The 1,751-nt window shown below is 37.6% G+C and overlaps 1 protein-coding gene across 1 annotated transcript in view; it reads right to left on the bottom strand.

Moving 5' to 3' along the window:
* Positions 1–935: 935 nt before the first annotated feature.
* The window catches only part of LOC107713705 (E3 ubiquitin-protein ligase MYCBP2-like), a 15,168-nt gene continuing 14,352 nt past the window's right edge, over positions 936–1,751 (bottom strand). The window contains exon 3 of the mRNA XM_016519289.1: positions 936–1,169. Coding sequence (XP_016374775.1) covers positions 936–1,169 — 234 coding nt within the window. The remainder of the gene's footprint in view (positions 1,170–1,751) is intronic.

Here is a 1,751-nt window from a genome sequence, read left to right as displayed (position 1 = left end):
GAGCCATGTGAGACACTTTTTTTTATGGATGGGCTCTTTTTATTTCACTTCTTTTGGACTGATGCATGCAACACCCGCTGAGTGGCATTAAACAGCTTGAAAGATCAAAGAAAATTTTTTATATAACTCCGACTGGATTCGTCTGAAAGAAGAAAGTCATATACACTTAGGATGACTTGAGGGTGAGTAATTTATGGGCTAATTTTCATTTTTGGGTGAACTAACCCTTTAACGACACTAAGATAACAACAAAGCTAATGTTTTATATTAAGCACAAAGTAAGAAAAGAAAAACGAACCTATAACCTTTAATTAAATTAAGCTTACTGAATCGCAGGCTACTGTCAGATAAAGCGCAACCAAACTGATGTGTGTTTACGGTGCGTGTAGGCTATGTTGTCTACGGCAGGGACGGGGCGGGGCTCGAATAGACTATTATTAACGGATATCGCGATATTTATTAAGGCGATTATCGATAAAAAAATTTTTACATATCACCCAGCCCTAGTTGTGACTGATGCCCCGTTCTATTTCTAACATACTCCAAGCGCTTGTGCTACTTCCGACAACAGTACAAATGGATTCAAAACTTTCACTTTAATGCGTCCACTGTAGACAGCCTCGTGCTGTTATGGAACGACAACGGTGACAACGGTGGCACCTGGTGTAAATACGGCGTAAGACACATCACACAGGATGGCATGTATTCTTCACAGCTTAGGCAATCACATTCAGTAGAAAGCCAGGCCATCATTAATTAATCCAATGCTGGTTTTTAGTATCATGACCACACAAGAAGCTCAAATATTATTAACCATACTGAAGTAATATTCTCATAATATAGCACTGCAGTTATCATAAGAGATACAAAAGGCAGAAATAAAACAAAAAAAGGATACTAAAGCACGAACGATAGGATCATAAGATTGGGCTTTATTAATGCCGTTGACTGACCTTGGGGAGTTTGACGGCGGGTTCGCGGTACTCCTCTTCCTCCTCACTGTCTGAGTCTCCGCTCTGCACAGAGTTGCGGGAGGCCAGGGCCAACGCGGCCTCCTTCTGCTGCCAGTCCAGGACGCAGTGCCGTACATTACAGTAGACGTTGAATGCAGAGGGGTTGCTGTGGAGTTTGATGTCAGGCACTGGAAAGGCCCCATCCAGAGTGTCTGTCTGCAAGACGATAAAAAGACATACAGAATTAGGAGTGATACACAAGGAGGGAGGCAGGGAGAAAGACTGTGATAAGAGACAGTAGGTTATGATGCATGAAGAACTACAGGTCTTGGGGAACACTGTACTTTATTGAATTTTATTGAAGGCAACCAGAGGTGCTACTGTTTGTAGGTCTACATCTACATATAAATTTCGACATGCTTTTTGATTATTACAGTTATATTAAAGCATTAAAAAGTAACCCAGAACAAACAAAAAATAATAATATTTTTACATTTTTGTACATTCTTTTTAATTTAATCATTAAAAGAGTATCCAGAAAAATTTAAACTGGGACAAAAAAAAAAAGAAACTGAATTTGGGATCAAATAAAACTGATCTCATAGGGCCATAATTACTGTAATATTAGATATTTATATGTAAATATTTTTATGTATTCAGGGGTGGGCTGCATGACCAAAGACTTATATTGCTATACAAATAATTTTATGGTAACATTGTATATATACACCGTTTTATGTAATATAAAACAATATTTTAAAATTTATTAACAATAAATTACATGAAATATGTTAAATA

This window comes from Sinocyclocheilus rhinocerous, unplaced genomic scaffold, assembly GCF_001515625.1.
Source record: "Sinocyclocheilus rhinocerous isolate Xijiao unplaced genomic scaffold, SAMN03320098_v1.1 scaffold2584, whole genome shotgun sequence".
Taxonomy (NCBI): Eukaryota; Metazoa; Chordata; class Actinopteri; order Cypriniformes; family Cyprinidae; genus Sinocyclocheilus; species Sinocyclocheilus rhinocerous.
This window is presented reverse-complemented; position numbering and strand designations above follow the sequence as displayed.